At 35.1% G+C, this 17,826-nt stretch overlaps 1 protein-coding gene across 11 annotated transcripts in view; it reads left to right on the top strand.

Annotated features, from left to right (window-relative positions):
• Positions 1-17,826, top strand: part of ZBBX (zinc finger B-box domain containing) — a 119,313-nt gene that overhangs the window by 80,585 nt on the left and 20,902 nt on the right. For all 11 annotated transcript variants that reach the window (XM_027585049.2, XM_027585048.2, XM_027585051.2 and 8 more), the window contains 7 exons: positions 2,746-2,855; positions 3,240-3,340; positions 4,489-4,568; positions 6,437-6,576; positions 11,469-11,776; positions 15,319-15,472; positions 16,645-16,761. In XM_027585049.2, the coding sequence (XP_027440850.2) occupies positions 2,746-2,855; positions 3,240-3,340; positions 4,489-4,568; positions 6,437-6,576; positions 11,469-11,776; positions 15,319-15,472; positions 16,645-16,761 (1,010 nt within the window). The remainder of the gene's footprint in view (positions 1-2,745; positions 2,856-3,239; positions 3,341-4,488; positions 4,569-6,436; positions 6,577-11,468; positions 11,777-15,318; positions 15,473-16,644; positions 16,762-17,826) is intronic.

Genomic DNA, 17,826 nt, shown 5'->3' with positions numbered 1-17,826 from the left:
TCTGTTGAAGAACATCCTGCTGATTTCTAGTTTTTGGCAATTATGACTAAATCTGTTAGAAACATTTGCAAATAGGTTTTTGTTTGAATATAATTTTTAATTACCTGAGTAAACACCCGGGACTGGGATGGCGAGATCATATGGTAAGTGGATATTTATGAGAAACTGTCAGACCATTTCTGCAAAGCACCTGCACAGTTCATGCCCTTTCCCTCAGTGTATGAGTTCTGGTTGCTCTCCATCTTCACCAGTGCATGGTATTTTCAGGGTTGTTTGTTTGTTTGGTGGTAGTCATTTTATTTTATTTTTTTTAATAATTTTTTTATTATGTTAGTCACCATACAGTACATCATTAGTTTGTGACGTAGTGTTCTGTGATTCATTGTTTGCATATAATACCCGGTGCCCCATGCAATACGTGCCCTCTTTAATACCCACCCATCTCCCCACTCCCCTCCCCTCTAATTGCTCTGGGAATCAAACTGAGGGTTCTAGAGGTGGTGGTCATTTTAATAGGTGTATAGTTGTATCCCTTTGTGGTTTATTTGACAGGGCTTTAAGTTCATTCATATACTGGTTATACCTATGCGACTGCTGTCCAAGCTGTCTATATCTCTTGTAAAGTGTAATGCCCATAACAGTCTTTTAGGTATGAAACTCAGTAGTGTGTACCTGTCAATGAGTCAGTCTTCAATAAATATTTGTTTAAATTTTGAGGAAAATCTGGCAAGGTGATCTTATTCTAAAAGATATTTCACCCTTGATTTATGTAGCATGAACTTTCAAGCAAGCATTGGTGCCAGGGTCCCAATATCTGGAATACAGACCTAGTTCATTGACTAACTAGCTGTTTGTTCATGGGCAAATTCCGTAAAATATCTTGGTGTACATTTTTTTATCTGCAAAATACTGAGTTTAGAATAAACAATCAATAGTTCCAGTACTCTGTTGTCCATATTCTACAAGCCTTTGTTTCAAGGCTTTGCTCATTAAATTAGGTAAATTTTTACTTCAGAAGGGAGTCCTGGATAATAGTACATTCATGTGCATCTATGATTGAGTTTTTGTACAGTAAATCTGTGTCAAACTGGAAAGAGTTTTCTGGTGGCTAGGTGCCAGTTTGTTTTGAGCTTGGCCAGATTATCAAATTTTATTGCCTTTGCAAATTGGGAGAGAGGCCATATAGAGTAATGGTTAAGAACATTGACTTGGTGGGGCGCCTGGGTGGCTCAGATGGTTAAGCATCTGCCTTCGGCTCGGGTCATGATCCCGGGGTCCTGGGATCGAGTCCCGCATCGGGCTCCCTGCTCCTTGGGAGCCTGCTTCTCCCTCTGCTTCTCCCTCTCTCTCCCTCTGTCTCTCATGAATGAATAAATAAAATCTTAAAAAAAAAAAAAAAAGAACATTGACTTGGTGAGGTGGACTCCTTAGGTTCAAATTCCTTTTCTGCATTTACTACCTGAATAACTTTGAACATGTTGATTTACTTCTTTGTGCCTGTTTTCTCATCTGTAAAATTAAGATAATACTGGTGCCTATTTAACTTACCTATTAATATTTAATACCCCAGATTAGTTAGAATAGAGCCTGGTACATTTTAAGCTTTGTATCAATGCTACATACTATTATCATTAAGAAGGCCTGACTTTTACATGAGGACTCCATGAGCTGGCATGGTCTGGAAGGGCTGTAGCTACTTATATTCTTGATTGAAAAGTGCCACCTTCCCAATAATTTGGGAATATCCTGTGGAACCAGATGCATAATCTTGACTTCTGAGAATTCCTGTGTTTTGTTGCCTTCTATACAAGATGGGCCATACAAACCTCGTTAATTGGGTGATAAATGTGACAGCCAGAACACGCTACATTCATATTGTGGGAGCAGATTTTATCACCCTACTGGCTTGGTGAAAGTTTAGAACAATGTCTTTTGGTTCCCTTAGTACCTATCAAATTAGTACTTTTTTTAAAAGATTTATTTGAGAGAGAAAGAGAGAGAGCAAGTGAGAGAGAGAGAGAGAGAGAGAACGCATGAGTGGAGGGAGGGGCAAAGGGAGAGGGAAAAAAGAGAATCCTCAAGCAGATTCCCTGCTAAGCGTGGAGCCTGATGCAGGGCTCGATCCCAGGACCCTGAGATCATGACCTGAGCTGAAACCAAGAGTCGGCCACTTAATCATCTGAGCCACCCAGGGGCCCCCATAAATTAGCTTTTTAAATAGTGTAGCGTGTTTCATGGACTCCATGCAGCTTCTGCAAGAACGCTGACTTCTATTTTGATTTTCATCCTAAACGAAAAATAGTAGGACATACAATTGAAAAATCCTGTGTGGGGATGCCTGGGTGGCTCAGTTGGTTAAGTGCCTGCCTTTGGCTCAGGTCCTGATCCCAGGGTCCTGGGATGGAGTCCTGCATCCCGCTGCCTGCTCAGCAGGGAGTTTGCTTCTCCCTCTCCCTATGCTCCTTTGGCTGCTTGTGCTCTCTCGCCCTCTCTCTCTCAAAAAAATAAATAGAGTCTTAAGAAAAAGTAAAATCTTGTGTGATGTTAATTTGATTTACAGAATTATTTTAGTAGATTAAGATTCTGTTATACAATCATACCTTTCTTCTGTGAATGAGAGGCATAGTTTTGGTTTTGTCATTAATTTTGTATACTCACTCATTTGTGAAATAAATCAAGATCTTGTATGGGAAAATTTCAGATAATATATTTTAGTCTTTTAATTGCTTCTTTCTTGTTTTGTAGAACTCCACAGGAGCAACTTCGAAACATGCTACCGGATACATTCATACCTCAATGTAAAACTGCTAGTGAGGCACAGTGTTTCCAGATTGAAAGTGATGAAGATAGTGATGGTTAGTTCAGACTTGACATTTTCTAATTTATTATTTCAAATTTTACACACTAAGCATTAGTCAGCATCTGCTTTTTTTTTTTTTTTTTACTATATTATCCTCAACTAGACTATGTACCCTTTGTCTCTAGATCAGAATCAAGCACACTCCTCTTCCCATTCCATAGATTTACTTTTCCTTAAATTAAATCATTTGTTTAAACATTGAATGTTAAGAAAATCTGTGTCTTAACTTGAGGTGGGGGAATTGGTAGCATTTACATATTAGTGTGGAAGCACAAGAGAACATTATTCTTTTATTGTTGACCATGTTATTTGAAGATAGAGAATTATCAGGTGATATTAGGTATATTCTTTGATATTATTTGCTAATCTAATTTCCTAGTTGAGGAGACCGAAGCACAACACCCAGAGCTTTTTCTGCCAGTAGAAGAATTAAACATAGAGAGACCTGAGCCATCTCTAAAAATAGTTGAACTGGATGATGTAAGTGCATAATGACTACTCTATTACTTAACAAATGAGAAATTCATAACATATAATTACAACTACATATTGTTTTCAACAAGACTTTTTTCATAATTCAAATTTGTTGGGAAGGAAATTTATAAGAGTTTGAATTAAATATGTTGAAAGGAATAAAACAGTATTATTTTTAATGTAGGCAGTAAATTTGTGAGCTGTACTGATATTGTGCCATTTTTGGAAGCATGTAGTGTGGGAAATGTACTACTTTTAACTTGTAGAAATGTAGGTTAGTGTTTGTTTTATTTAGGTCTTTATGTTATCAGTCTTTTTAAACAGAAATTAGTCTCCTAATATGTTATCTATTTAATATAATTTGTATACATGTAGTTTCTTGAATGTCATCTAATATTATTTTCTATTTAAAGGAAAAATAGTACTAGGATTTAAGGAATGTAGGATAATAATAACTTGAATACAAACCTCTAGAAGACGCAAAGTAGAATCAACTGGAGCTTGAGCCAATCAGGAGTAGAGCTTATGCTGAAGGTTTAAGTTTTGACAAACTCAGCACATTTCTGACTTTCTAGTCATCTAGTACCTGAATGTACTACTTGTCCTCAATATTTCTGTCCCTGTGGTTGTCACAGAAAAAGACTAGAATGGAAGAAGTATCCCTTTAAATACTACTTTCTTCTTTAGGTAATAGCTTCTGCTCTGTGTGTGTGTGCCTAGAAACATTTTAATTCTCCTCTGGATAAGCTTAAGATATTGAACAAATAAGCACACGTGCTTACATATGTGTGTGTGTGTGCTTGTCATTATTTTGTTGATGCACAGAGTAAGCTTATAACATACTGTCCAGAGAACTAAAAACATTTCAGTCACTAGCCTACTTGGCACTCAGTAGTTACATAAATAAAACAGCTGTTAGTGTTATTTCTAGGTGTGATAGAAGTGATAAAATGGCTGACATAGCAAATGCCCTCAACAAATAGTTGTTGAATTTGTTTAGATCTTCTAGAACTAATGTTCTACGGCACACAGCCAGAAAGCTAATGACATTGTTTGTAGGAAGAAAATTCTCTAAATATTGCATACAAGCTAGTTGGTTAATGTACAATACATTTATTGGACATACTAATATTATACTACATGCATTTAATAAGACTTATGAAGAGGAATTTGAAGAACCAGGAGACATAGTTCCCTACAAAGTTGAGTTAGCAGATGCAGACAGTCAACGAAGGTAAGCTGTTTCTAATTCACTTTTGATGCTTATTAAAAACCTACCCCCCAAAATCATCTATCTCTTTAAATGAGAAATTCATGGTGTAAAAAACATGTGACTTCAGTGTTAGAATATATTTTACTAAAGCCATGTTTAAATTTGTGTACAGTATTGCTAATATTTGCCAACATTCAATAATTAGAAGAGTGGCTATAATGATATGTTTATATTTTTACCTAATAACTGGATTACTTAATAGTTACTTCTGATTTTAACATTATTATTTGAAATGGCTTACCAAGGATGACATATGTCATATGAGCTTTCTTCTTTTCTCCAAAGATACTCTTTGGATTTTTCATATTTTAGTTTGCTATCAACCCTAAATAAAAACAGATGTATTAATGATTAGTTTGAGAGACAAAAAGAACTCCCAAACTATAGATAACTTACTAGGTAGATTTTACTGTGTGATAAATAAGTGAAGTATTATGGTTCACTTTGTAACTTTTCTTAGAATTTTGTCATTTCCAAGTGAAAAATAGTATCTAGCTGTATCTGTTAACAATGATAAGAGGACTCCAGGTCTGCTTTGCTGTTGAAACTTTAACTAGGGTTTCATGTATTTTGACTACACAGTATTGAATTGGGTAAAGAGCAGAGTGAAGTTCCTATTAGGTAGCCCCTACACCAATTTTTTGTTTATATGTTTAGATCAACTTAGGTCCTATCAGTAGTTTGGAATAGCAGTGGGCCTAAGGGATGCCCTTGGACCTGAAAAGCCCCATGTTTGGACACATAGACCCAGATACCTAGCAGTAAATGTGCTTTTGGCAGGAGATAACCTTTTAGTCAGTAGATAAGAGATTTGTAAGGACTACTGTATTCCTAAGGAAATGAATGACATATCTGCTCTCTAATTTGATTCTTTTATATATCTTATCACAAGTCCTGCTTTGACCTCCATGTAGGGTGTTACAGAAGGCAGAGAAAGTTACTGATCATGGTTTGGCACTGGTTTTGCATCTTGGGTTTGGAGGTGCCTGTAGAGTTTCTTCTTTTCTCTCTCTCTTTTTTTTTTTTTAAAGATTTTATCTATTTGTCAGAGAGAGAGAGAGAAAGAGAGAACACAAGCAGGGGGAGCAGCAGGCAGAGGGAGAAGCAGGCTCCCCTCTGAGCAAGGAGTCAGATGCGGGACTCTATCCCAGGACCCTGGGATCATGACCCAAGCAGAAGGCAGATGCTTAACGGACTGAGCCACCCAGTCACCCTGAGTTTCTTCTTTTCTAAGAAGAACTATAAAGAATCATAAGTGACGCAGGAGCATAATCCAGTTTTTATGGTGGTGCTATGTAAAGCTTACATAAATATTGGGTATTATTCAATTCATAGAAAATGTTATTTAAATTGTACATATGCTAGTATATAGTAACCATCATTAAAAATTGAAAATAAATATCACATATGGCTTTTTGACTCTGATAGTTCATTGATAAACAAATAAAAAGTTTATTTAAGTAATAAAACCCTGATTTTATCAGACTTCAATGAGATTTAAAGGTAACTTTCCATTTTTGGAAGAAAGAATATAAAGAACCAAACTTATTTCAGAATATTTTTTTAAAAGAAGTTTTCAATTGACTTTGTTCAGTTAAATCAGATTTGACCCAGTTGCCTCTTTCTTTAAAATTCACAATACTATTTAGTTACTTGTGGTTTAGAATGTGCCCACAGTAAGGTTAAAAAAATATTGACTTAATATGAATAACCCTATTCCCTAAAGGGTTTACTGTTATTTGTTTTAATAAAATGGGACTTTCTACTTTCTTTCAACTCAAAATCATTTCTTTCAACTCTTCTCTTTTGCTTATCCCGAAACATGGAAGTTACACATTTCATGATTATCAGAATACATTTCTATATGAAACTGACATCCATCAACATCATGTTTTCACCAAGGGAAAAACAGACCTCTCACATCTTCATCTGAACACCAGCTCTTCTTACTGTAAAAATAACTCAAAAGGTAACTTTTTTTTTCTTGTGGATTAATATCATTAACAATGAATATTGGTAAGTTAATAAAACCAGTAGGTATTGCAGTATGTAAAAGCTTTACCTATTAAGCTATTCACTTTAAACCCAGAAAATTTAGTACTTAGAAAAACTTGGTTGAAAATATATAATTTTCTAGCAAATACCCTTTTCAGTCAATGGGCAACAGTGTTTGTATTCAGAAGAAAAGGAGCCAATGTTTGTTGGTCTCTCTAAAAGTTATTATGGACTGAGCTAGCATTTAAAAGGTTACATGGGTGGGCTTTTAGTGAAGAAAATCTAATTGGCACCCTGTGGCCCTCCCTTGCATTAAATCTTCTCCCAAAATATTCAAATTTAATGTAAAGTTTCACATAAGTGATAAAACCAAACCAAAACAAATCATTGTGTGTTTATATCTACATTGTTATTACTAGTAGTTTTCTTAGAATTTATAGATTAGAATGCTGTGTGCAAATGTCTGGTTTCAATTTCCAGGTGGTAAGAGCACCATTTAAAGACAGTCACAATAAGTTATCTTGGTCTGGGAGTCAAATTTCATTTCCATTTCTGCCTTAAATCATTGTGACCTTGAACATGTCACTTGCTTTCTTAGATCGCATTTTCCTAAACTAAAACATAGGAACTAGATTGTTTCTAATCTGCCTTTCAAATATTATTTTTAATCTATTTAGGATTTTCAGAAAAACTAATAAATATATCTTATACGAAGGATATGAGAGATACTTGAGAGCGTTATTTAAAATAACTAGTTATAAAACTGATGATTACCTTCTGATCGGGTAGTAGATGGTAGAGAACCATGATTTGTGGTAATCCTGCTGGCCTTGACATCTTAAACTAATAAGGCTCTAAATTATTATGACCAATTATGAACTATATCCACAAGGATTTTAGGACTTTACAGGGCTCCCAAAAGATATTTTCTTACCTACCTGGAGCATGGTGTTCCATTTGCCGTTAGGAAAATGCTGAATATAAATAAATACCCATTAAGTGTTACTTTAAAGATACTTGATTTATGTAAATAGACTTTATTTTTTAGAGCAGTTTTAGGTTCACAGCAAAACTGGGCAGGGAATACAGATTGTTCCCATATACATTCTCCCTTCACAAACTCATAGTTCCTCCCACTATCAGCATCCCAAACCAGAGTAGTACATTTGTTACAATCAAACATAACGTTGATACACTGTTATCACCCAAAGTCCATAGTTCACATTAGGGTTCACACTTGGTATTGTACATTCTGTGGGTTTGGACAAATTTATAATGACATGTATCCACCATTATAGTATCATAAAAAATCATTATAGTGCCCTAAAAATACTCTGTGCCCTGCCTTTTTATGTTACCTCCCTCCCTCTGAACTCCTGGCAACCACTGATCTTTTTACTTAATAGTTTAGCCTTTTCCAGAATGTCATGTAGCTGGAATGATACAGTATGGAATCTTTTCATATTGGCTTTTTTCACCTAATATGCACTTAAAGGTGACTCCATGTCTTTTCATGGCTTGATAGCTCCTTTTTTTTTTTTTTAGTACTGAATAATATTTTATTGTCTGGATGTATCACAATTTATTTATACATTCACTTATTAAAGGACAACTTGGTTGATTCTGAGTTTTGGCAATTATGAATAAAGCTGCTATAAACATCCATGTATACTTGAACATAACTTTTCAACTCATTTGGGTAAATACCAAGGATTGCAATTGTTGGAGCACATGGTTATAATATGTTTAGTTTTGTAAGAAATCACCAAACTGTCTTCCAAAGTAGCTGTACCATTTTGCATTCCCACCAGCAATGAATGAGACTTCCGGTTCCACCACATCCTTGCCAGCATTTGGTATTGTCAGTGTTTCTCGGATTTTTGTTATTCCAAAAATTGTTGAGTGGATTTCATTGTTGTTTTAACTTGCAAGTCCCTAATAACATATGATGTTGAACACTTTTTCATATGCTTATTTGCCATCTATACCTTCTTTGATGAAGTGTGTTGACCCATTTTTTAATTGAGCTCTCCATTTTCTTACTGTTGAGGTTTTAGAACTTTTAATATTTTGGATAACAGTACTTTATCAGATATGTGTTTTGCAAATATTTTCCCTAAGTCTATGGCTTGTCTTCTCATTCTCTTGACAGTGTCTTTTACAGAACAGATTTTTAATTTTAATGACATTCAGCTTATCAATTATTTATTTCATGGATCTTGCCCTTGGTGTGTGTCTTAAAATGTCATCACCATACCCAAGATCATCTAGATTTTTATGTTCTAAGGGTTTTATAGTTTTGCATTTCACATTTAGGTCTATCATTCTTTTGAGTTAATTTTTTTGAAGGGTGGAGGGTCTGTGTCCAGATTAATCTGGGACATGTGGATGTCCAGCTCTAGGTACCATTTGTTGAAAGACTGTCTTTTCTCCATCATTTTGTCTTTGCTGTTTGACAAAGATCAGCTGACTATATTTATGTGGAACTATCTATAGAGTCTCTGTTATGTTCCAATGATCTATTTTTCTGTACTTTTACTATTACCACATTGTCTTGGTTACTATAATTGTTTAGTAATTCTTGAAGTTGTCTAGTGTCAGTCCTGTGACATTGTTCTTCTTCCATATTGTGTTGGCTTTTCTGGGTCTTTTGCCTCTCCATATATACTTTAGAATCAGTTTATCAATATCCACAAAATAACTTGCTGGGATTTTAATTGGGATTGCATTGAATCTATAGATCAAGTTGGGAAGAAGTGACATTTTGGCAATATTGAGTCTTCATATCTGTGAACATGGACTATCTCTCCACTTACTTAGTTCTTTGATTTCTTTCATCAGAGATTTCTAGTTTTCCTCATAATAGATCTTATACATATTTTGTTACGTTCATTCTTAAGTATTTCATTTTTTTGCATGCTAATGGCATTGTGTTATTGATTTCAAATTCTACTTATTCATGTTGTTATATAGGAAAGTGATTGACTTTTATATCTTGACTTCATATCCTGCAACCTTGAAATAATTACTTATTAGTTCCAGGAGTTTTTTGGTTGATTCTTTCAGATTTTGTACATAAACAATCACGTCATCTGTGAACAAAATTAGATTTATTTCTTCCTTCCCAATCTGTATACTTATTTCCTTTTCTTGTTTTATTGCATTAGCTAGGACTTGTAGTACGATGTTGGAAAGGAGTTGTAAGAGGGGACATCCTTGACTTATTCCTGATCTTAGGGTTAAAGCATCTAGTTTATCATTTTTAAGTATGATGTTAACTCTAGGGCTTTTTATAGATAGTCTTTATCAAGTTGAGGAAGTTCCCTTTTATTTCTGGCTTGCATCTATTGATATGATCTTGTGATTTTCTTCTTTAGCCTGTTGATGTGACAGATTAGATTAATCAATTTTCAAATGTTGAACCAAGACATCTGATTTTTATGACTTAATGAGACTTCCAATGAACAGACTAAACTAAATCATATCTATACTTTCTGCATCACATTTTTAAAGAGTGTTAAAAGGCTCCTTTGTCACCTCTTCAGCAGCAATTGATCCTAATAATGGAGTTTTGCAATCTTGCAAAAATATTGCAGAGGTTAGTTGTAGACATTTACATATAGGGAATAGCATCTCTTTGTACCAAAAAATCAACTAATTTCTACTCAGGTTTAGGAGGAAAATACAGCATTATTATGGAAGTTTCCTTAAATTGAATAGCTTTTATAAAGTTTTGCTTGTAAAAGTATTTCTCTGATATACAAGTTACTGTATTTCTCATAGTACTTGTGTGATTTAAGAGGTGATAGTTGCTGGAAATGGAGGTTCTAAATACTATGTGTAATTGCCAAGCTATACAAACATTTGATTGCAATGAGTAAGTCCTTTGGGCAGCAAGGCAAGAATTTACATCACTGGAGAGTATTTTAGTCATAGCCTTTACTATTTTACACCATCTATTTATAGAGATAAGATATTTATATTGGAAAGAGCATAGGGATAATCAGATGAAGTGATATTCAATCTGGATAATGATACACATATTTTCATTTAAAATGAATGCGGTATGGTGCAAAAATAGTTAAAGAACTTTTATTCTTCCTAAAATTTAGACCAATGTTTCACAGCCTTGGCTGCACATTATAATCACCTGGAGAACTTGGTGGCGAGAGGTGGAAAAAAACAGTGCTTGAATACCACTCCCAGTAGCTGATTTAATTGGTTTGGGGTCAGGCTCATACACTGCCAATTTTAAAGAGTACCTGCAGATAATTCCATTGTGCACCCAGGTTGAAAACCAATGATCTAAAGCAACTCATTTATTTAAAGCAAACATAATGAGGAGGTGACTAATATAATCTTGCTCATTTTGTAGCTTTCCAGAGGCAGGTGTCCCAGCTGAAACATTTTCTGTGCCCCTAACTGGTCCTGCTCTTTCATCTGCAGATTTCCCCTTGCCCTCACCTCATCACTAGGCATGCTAAGGAAAAGAAGAGAAATGTGGAAATACGGTTCTCTCTGCAATATTTTTCATAAATTGCCGTTGTAAAACTTGAGTGGGAGAGGATGTAGGAAAGTGGGAATTGAACCACAGGCTGAAATAAAAATACACATCAATTTTGATTTTATTACAAAATAAAATCTTTCCTCCTTCCATGAGTCTGGTCCATTAAGGTTTGAATACATCAGTAAATTATGATTATCATTTATAAACATAAGCAGAGTAAAAGTATTTTAACATTGAGATCTCAGTAAAGAAATGTTGATAAAATAGTGCTTATTGGTAAAGGTTTATATGACAGAAGTTTTGGTTTATTAACAGTTTAATCAGTTTATTTAACTTTCATAAATAATTGTTTTCAACAGCAGGAACTTCAAATGCAGAATTTGACATCATTGTGGATCCTGATGTTTATTCTCCTGCCATTGAGAAATTAGGGGAAAGCAGCTTTTCTGAAAGAAATTTCAAGGAGAAAAAGATAGATATGGAAAGTAATCAAAAGTCTGGTGATTCCTGCGTATCACTTGAGAGCAAGGATTCTTTGCCAAGTATAGATTTAAAAAAACCTTCCATTAAGGAGCAATTGTCTCAGGACACCAAAGAATCCTTGGAATTTAACAATCGGCATGAGAGGCCAAACTTTGAAGATTCTAAAACTACAGAGTCACCACTGGTAAATCTCTATTATGTTTATTATATTAAAAATTCTATATGAAGCATCATAAGAAATTTTATATTGACACCATATATTCTTAAATATTACTACCTATTGAAGTTAGAATGTGCTTCCTTATATTATCATGAGATAGTTGAAGAATGACTCTCACAGGAAAGAATGTTAATGACCTACAGGACAAATTCAAATATGGTAAATGCCATTATAACAAACGGCTTTAGGTGACAAATAACACTTTTCATGTACGATAGAAAGAGAGCTGTTACTTTTCTAAATGAAATTTATTATTATGAATAATTTAATATAATCTTTAGCTTTTTACTGTATAGTCACTGGTTAAAATGAAATAAATGCAGATATGTAGATAGAACCGGTTTTTGTGGCTTAATGTAAGTATAAGGTTTTAGTAGTTCCTTCAGAAACATGGCTAATAAAGAAATAGGGGTAGAGTTTTCATTTCATCTTAGAGGAAAAAGTAAAGTAGCTCATTGTTGCATTAATGCCAAGTTTTGAAACTATATTTGAATCTCTGTTCTATATATTAAAAATCTTAGGTAATCGTGATTACCTAATACGTTTTTTTGGAAATCAGGCAAGTCAAATTTTTAACAACCCTTCAAAGTCATTTGAAATGAGTCTCCATGGTGCCTGAAGTGAAGGTGGGACCAAAAACATAGAAGAATGACTGTTGAGCTCCTGCCACTTCTGCTTGGGGGATTGGATTTTGGGGCCCACTTTGTGATGGGTCTTCTTCCTTTCTAAAGTGCAAAATTGGAACTGAGACCTTTGCAAAAACTTTTGATCCCTAGAAGTGTTCTCAGTCACTGAAGGGATACCCTGGGAGACATACTCACAGATGCAACAAGATGAAGAGAAACTGATTTCTGCAGAGGATCTGGGACAGGTCAATAAAATATCTTACGTGAAAAATGGGTATCTTGGGCTTTCATTTAACATAGGGTTATGGTATAAATAAATATACATTTCTTGCTCAGAAGCTCCAAGCAAACAAATTCACATTAATTTTAATCCATGTCTATTGATACCTTAATGTGTCTGCCAAAAGAAATCCAATCCCTTGTAGAAGATGTTCTCACAATGTAGCTGATAATAGATCTCAAAAACAAAGCCTCATTGCAGATGAGCTTTTCTTCTTCCTCCCCCAGTGAAGAAAACAATCAGACTGAATTTCTGCAAGCAGAACTCTAATTTTCCAATTTCCACGTGGCCTCATGAAGAGGGCTAGGTGACAATCTACTCATGCAGTGTCCTGTGTTATGAGAGAGGAATCCTGAGCAGAAGGACCCCAATTCTTTTATATTGGGTGCAAGCCTGCCTGTTCTGTGCCCTAGGGGGAGACATTCTCTGCTGTAACCTAATAAAGGCATTTGGCCAAAGCTCGCAGATATGTAATCTATGGTGATTTGTATAATGGAAAGCAATCGAGCAGTTAAAATGAATGACATAGGACTATTTTTGTTGATATGGATACATTTAAAAAATATGGCATTAAAATTTAAATGTAAAAGGACATATAGCGATAAGTCAGTATTTTTGGAAACATTTAAGACAATTATAACTTTTTATGGATTCATTCAGATGTAACAGTCAAAAACATGCATTGGAATTAAGTATGTCTACTTCAGTGCAATAATACAATTAGCTCTAAAGACTAATTTTTTTGGTATGGATATCTGAAGCAAATATATTTTTTAAAGATTTTATTTATGTATGTATGTATTTATTTAAGAGGGTAGGGGAGGGGCAGAGAGAGAATCTGAAGAAGACTCCATGCTGAGTGTGGAGCCTGACACGGGGCTCAATCCCACTACTGCGAGATCATGACCTGAGCTGAAACCAAGAGTCAGACATTCAACTGACTGAGCCACCCAGGTGCCCATGAAACAGATATTTTAAATTATTGATATTAAATTGTGTGATCAAGTCATGTTATATATAATACATATCTGCATATTTAAAGTATTGCATAATTAGAATTTGAAATATTACAAAGCTACTAACCATATTCTGATTACTTATACTACTATCGTAAAAAAAAGTGGTAAATGATTATGTCATAGAGAATGGTGTTTTATGTATAGCTGTAGAATCTACTTTGTTTTCATCCGTGATGACTAGACATGAACTGTGTTTATTCTCGTCCTGCTCTAGTAGAAGCCATTCTTTGAGCAGAGACTACTTAAAAATCTATGTTGCTACAGTAGAAAATTTAAGAGTGAGCAGTAGGGGAAATTTTTAGCAGTAGAATTACTTGACTTGCACTTGAGTGCACAATAGTTCATTCTGCACTTCAGTTTTCAGAAACTGAGTCCTTCATAAAGGTGGAAACTATGGAATTCAGTACCAAGTTGTAGAGCATCAGCAGTGGGGTAGGGTTGGGTGCCAGGAAGAACATGGACTAGTTAGGGGCTCTTGGTTCTGGTTCGACACCACCAGTAGTTAACTTTGTGAGTTTGAGAAACAAACCAACGCACTTTCTTTGTTCTTATCTCTCAACTGATGCTTTTAGAAAACGTTCCAGATTTGCAGTTGTCTAATACAAATAAGAGCCGCAGTAGAGCTGAAGGGGTGCTGTAAATTGATAATCAGTGTCTGGGGCAGCCAGGGAAGATGCCATGAGTAGAGCCAACTTGGACTTGTCTTTGAAGGAGGTGCTTTATCAGTCACTAGCTTTGTTTTGTAATATTTTATCATTTATATGTCTTATAAATTTGAATTGAGTTATAATTTTTTGTATTGTTTACTACCCTGAAACAGACTGCATTTGGGCATTAATTAGATCCATTAGGGAACTGTTAAATACTGAGAGCACTCCGATTATATTTTAAGCCCATCTAGAGCTCTCACGTCTGAATCTCTAATCTGTTTCTTACTAGACTCATGTATGTTTTAATCCCATTAATATTCTTCCCTGGGATGAAAGCATATCACAAAATGAATTCATAGGGTGGGAAAATAAGCCTAGGCTTCACATCAGCCAGACCTAGGTCTGCTGGTTTCTAATTGTATGAACTTCTCAAATTACTTAGCTCGCTCTTGCCTCAGTTTACTATATGGATGTTTGCTTCATGATGAGTATTTTTACTTGGATTCTGTCTATGACCAGATTTATTTCCCTTGGTGTTCTACTTTCATCTTTGAAGTTAGTTTATGTATAGACGAAGATACTAATTCAAAAGCACAACGTATGAGGGAGATTCTGTTTTCCAGAGTAATTTATGTGCAAAGACACTAAGGGAGGAAAATAAAAGAAGGGAGAAAGGAGAACTTTTGTGAACTTCTGTCCTCCTTGGATCGATGGCAACTTTTGGATAATTATCCTAATTGTGGTTTATATATTTTTCAGAACTTACTATATATAACTGTTGTGGTATTGTCTATGTCTTCACTACTAGAACCTAAATCTGATGAGGGCAGAATCTGTGCCAAGAATATAGTAGGTGCTCAATGAATGAATGTGCTGCTTTGTGTTGATGAGATAAAATAAACTTAATTTTGTTAACTGTTTTGTTTCCTAGTTGTTACAAGAAATAGCCCTCAGAAGTAAGCCTATAACTGAACAATATCAAGGACTTGAAAGATTCTTTGTTTTTGATAAAAATGAAAGGCTCAACTTCCTTTCTTCTCATAGCTTAGAATGCAGCTATTCCAGTACTAGGATTACAATTGCAGGTAAATTCAGACATGAAATCAGACAGACTGTGGACCAACCGAATTATTTTCTGACACTTTTTTTTAAACAGCTCATCCTCATTTTAGGAAATACTGGGCAATTCTGTTCAATGAAGAAAGTCATTTTCTTCTTCTCCAGCTGAAATTATTAACCCTGTGTGAGTTGCCACATATTTAATTTTGAGGCTACTCTCAGAATGTGAGAGAACATAAGTAAAATGAGACTGAGGAGAGATTATTTTTAGAATTTAGAAACGTAGCCTTTACTAAATTGTGAAATAGAAATTCTTTGAATCAGTTCATTAGCTGCTAAGTATTGTATGATGATTCTTAAATACCATCTTAAAAGCAAATCTCAAAATCTCAGGATCTGTGAGATTTTTGAGACATAGCAGGAATTTCCTTCTAAAGTTATAGGTCATGGTGTCACCTATATTCTTAGGTTTCCCATGTATTCAGATGTGTTTATTCATGTACAAACTATTATACTTTATGTTATATTGTTATATTCTTGAAAAAGTGTTTTTATTCAAATGTGTGTGTGTGTAATATCTTTGCAATTTAGGGTTTATTTCTTTTTATTATGCTATGCAAATTTTATGGTTTTTATTGTATAATTATGAGATTTCTTTTATAATATATACCTTACTGTTATCAATGTTTCTTTTTTTACCCCTTTTTAAAAATTTTTTTATTGTTATGTTAATCACCATACATTACATCATTAGTTCTTGATGTAGTGTTCCATGATTCATTGTTTGTGCATAACACCCAGGGCTCCACGCGGAATGTGCCCCCCTTAATACCCATCACCAGGCTAACCCATCCCCCCACCCCCCTCCCCTCTAGAACCCTCAGTTTGTTTTTCAGAGTCCATTGTCTCTCATGGTTCGTCTCCCCCTCCGACTTACTCCCCTTCATTCTTCCCCTCCTGCTATCTTCTTCTTTTTCTTTTTTCTTAACATATCTTGCATTATTTGTTTCAGAAATACAGATCTGTGATTCAACAGTCTTGCACAATTCACAGCGCTCACCATAGCACATACCCTACCCAATGTGTTATCAATGTTTCTTATTTAGCTAGGTATTATCCAGTAAGACAATAAATAAAGCAATAACATGGATTTCTCTCCTTTAACAATTTAAATTAGTTTACCATTTTTCCATTTCAGGAGACAGAGAGTGGATCCCAGACCGTAGCATAAGTGCATATCCTGATAATGCAGTCGCCTTGGGTGTTCTGCAGAGTGCCCAGAACCCGTCAACGAGTAGAACACAACAAAAGATGGGTAAGATCAGCTGGAAGGCCACAGTGCCATACTGTGACTCACTGTGTTTTTTAGTTTGTCTCTGAGCAGTTTACTAGGTACCTGAAAATTTTTGCAGTTTCATAATGTGAACTTATTCATTTTAACTGGCTGCCTTACATTTTTCTTCCAAAATCAAAAAAGCAAGACTAGTCATGTTCTTCTCAACAACATGAGTTAAGTCTTGGTTATTGTTGCAACAATGTATTAGTGAATAATATTTTTGTAATGTAGTTCAGGGTATGGTGTATATTTTAAACAATCCTTATAAAATACATACTCAGTTTTATTACACTCTCAGCAAACAGTGTATTTTTACTAAATTTTGCATATCATCCATTTGGTTCATATTATGATCAGACATAGCCATTTGTTTTTTTTTTTAAGATTTTATTTATTTATTTGACAGAGAGAGATAGCGAGAGCAGGAACACAAGCAGGGGGAGTGGGAGAGGGAGAAGTAGGCTTCCCACCGAGCAGGGAGCCCGATGTGGGACTCGATCCCAGGATCCTGGGATCATGAGCTGAGCCAAAGGCAGACGCTTAACAACTGAGCCACCCAGGCGCCCCAGACATAGCCATGGTTTAGGTTAAGATTGCTGCTTGTAGCCGTGGTTGAGACACCTCTGTTCTACACCTAGTTCTGAATGTGTTAAGCCTGGAATCTTGATTTAAATTCATTAACTCCATTCTCTAACCAAAATAATCTTAAGATTATCTACAGGATAACTCTTTTGACATGTTGAATCTCATTGTGATATTTTCCTAGAGAGTGTATGCAGAGAATTTTGACATCATTAAAGTCAGTAGTTATATTAGTTCATTATTATTATCCAGTAATACCTGCTGCAGTAAATTTGCTTTATGCTGAATTTCATGTGAAGTTGCTGTAGATGACTAGTGAATTAAGGCAATTCAACAGACATGTGTTGAGTATATTTGCCTGATGCTGGGCCCTGAGGGAAAAGGGATGCATAAGTCATGTTCCCTGATCTCTGGGAGGACACAGGTTTAGGAGGAACACTTGACAGAGGGGTTATTTGCCTT

This window comes from Zalophus californianus, chromosome 1, assembly GCF_009762305.2.
Source record: "Zalophus californianus isolate mZalCal1 chromosome 1, mZalCal1.pri.v2, whole genome shotgun sequence".
NCBI lineage: Eukaryota > Metazoa > Chordata > Mammalia > Carnivora > Otariidae > Zalophus > Zalophus californianus.
Note: the sequence above shows the minus strand (reverse complement) of the source record. Positions and strands in the feature narration are given on the sequence as shown.